This window comes from Cariama cristata, unplaced genomic scaffold, assembly GCF_000690535.1.
Source record: "Cariama cristata isolate BGI_N322 unplaced genomic scaffold, ASM69053v1 scaffold14116, whole genome shotgun sequence".
Classification (NCBI taxonomy): domain Eukaryota; kingdom Metazoa; phylum Chordata; class Aves; order Cariamiformes; family Cariamidae; genus Cariama; species Cariama cristata.
The window spans coordinates 19130-20226 of record NW_009621656.1 but is presented as its reverse complement, the minus strand read 5'-3'; the positions used below and the strand labels follow the sequence as shown (position 1 = coordinate 20226).

At 42.9% G+C, this 1097-nt stretch overlaps 1 protein-coding gene across 1 annotated transcript in view; it reads left to right on the top strand.

Annotated features, from left to right (window-relative positions):
* The window catches only part of LOC104163152 (carbonic anhydrase 3-like), a gene marked incomplete at its 5' end in the record, with an annotated part of 11588 nt that extends 10496 nt beyond the window's left edge, over positions 1-1092 (top strand). The window contains one exon of the mRNA XM_009702056.1: positions 973-1092. Coding sequence (XP_009700358.1) covers positions 973-1092 — 120 coding nt within the window. The remainder of the gene's footprint in view (positions 1-972) is intronic.
* Positions 1093-1097: the final 5 nt, after the last annotated feature.

Here is a 1097-nt window from a genome sequence, read left to right as displayed (position 1 = left end):
CAGGAGTATTCTTGGGATCCCAAAAACCTGCATAGGCCAAAGTGCACTCAAGCCACAAAACTCAGCCATCACAGCAGCTTCAGTTCATTCTTTGTGCTTCAGCATGAAGTGGCAAGTGAGACTGACATTTAGCTAGTTTTCCAGTTTATGAAATTGCTGGTCCAGGTCTTGACTTCCTAAAAGCTGTCAGTGAGAAGGATCAAACTAGCTAGAACCTGCAAACCTGAATGTTAATACAAATTAATGTACTAATTATATTCATATAGCTCAAATGAACATTTACACAGGAAAAAGAACAGAGAGCCAGCCTGGATAAGGTGACCTTCTTTTTAGTTCTTGCATTAAAACTTTTGGTTATTGATACTATTTTCTGCTTCAGCAGTACAAGTCAGGGTATAGCCTTTCTACTGATTTGGCTGTTTTCAGAACAGATTTATTTTGCCAGGGTAACAACAAAGCTACATTGAATTTAAATTAATTTGGAGAACAACAGCTGAGCGCTGAATTCATGATTGAACATAATAATCCTGTTGGCATACATTTCTCTGCCTCACAGAACAAAATATGAACTTCTGCAGGCCAGCTTTTTCTGTCAGACTGCCTTGCACGGACTCAGGTGTGCATCCACCTTCACGGATAGCCATATTTTCACGAGGGATTTCACTGCAGTCCAGCTCCAATAGGCTCACAGGAGGCCCCTACTCTTTTCCCCATTGTGAGTGTGGGTCAGGGAAAAATTCCAAAAGAAGCCCAGGCAAGGGTCAGATGATGAACTGTTCTGTGAAGAGTGTAAAGGTCCACAAGGACAGTGCTAGTAGTTGGGCTGCAGTGATCTCTACCAATAATCTCTACCAGTCTGCTTGACATTATATAAGAAGATTCCTTTTTTGTCTCAGAGTTTGTTCTAGACATTGAGGTCTTCACTGCTTCCAGGTGAATTCACACGGACACTTTACTTTTTCCTCCTTGCAGATGGCGAGGCTCCGTAGCCTTTCCAAGAATAGCGAGAACGAACCTATGAACCCGCTAGTTGATAACTGGCGCCCACCTCAGCCTGTGAAGGGCCGGATAGTGAGAGCCTCGTTCAAATGAAGTCT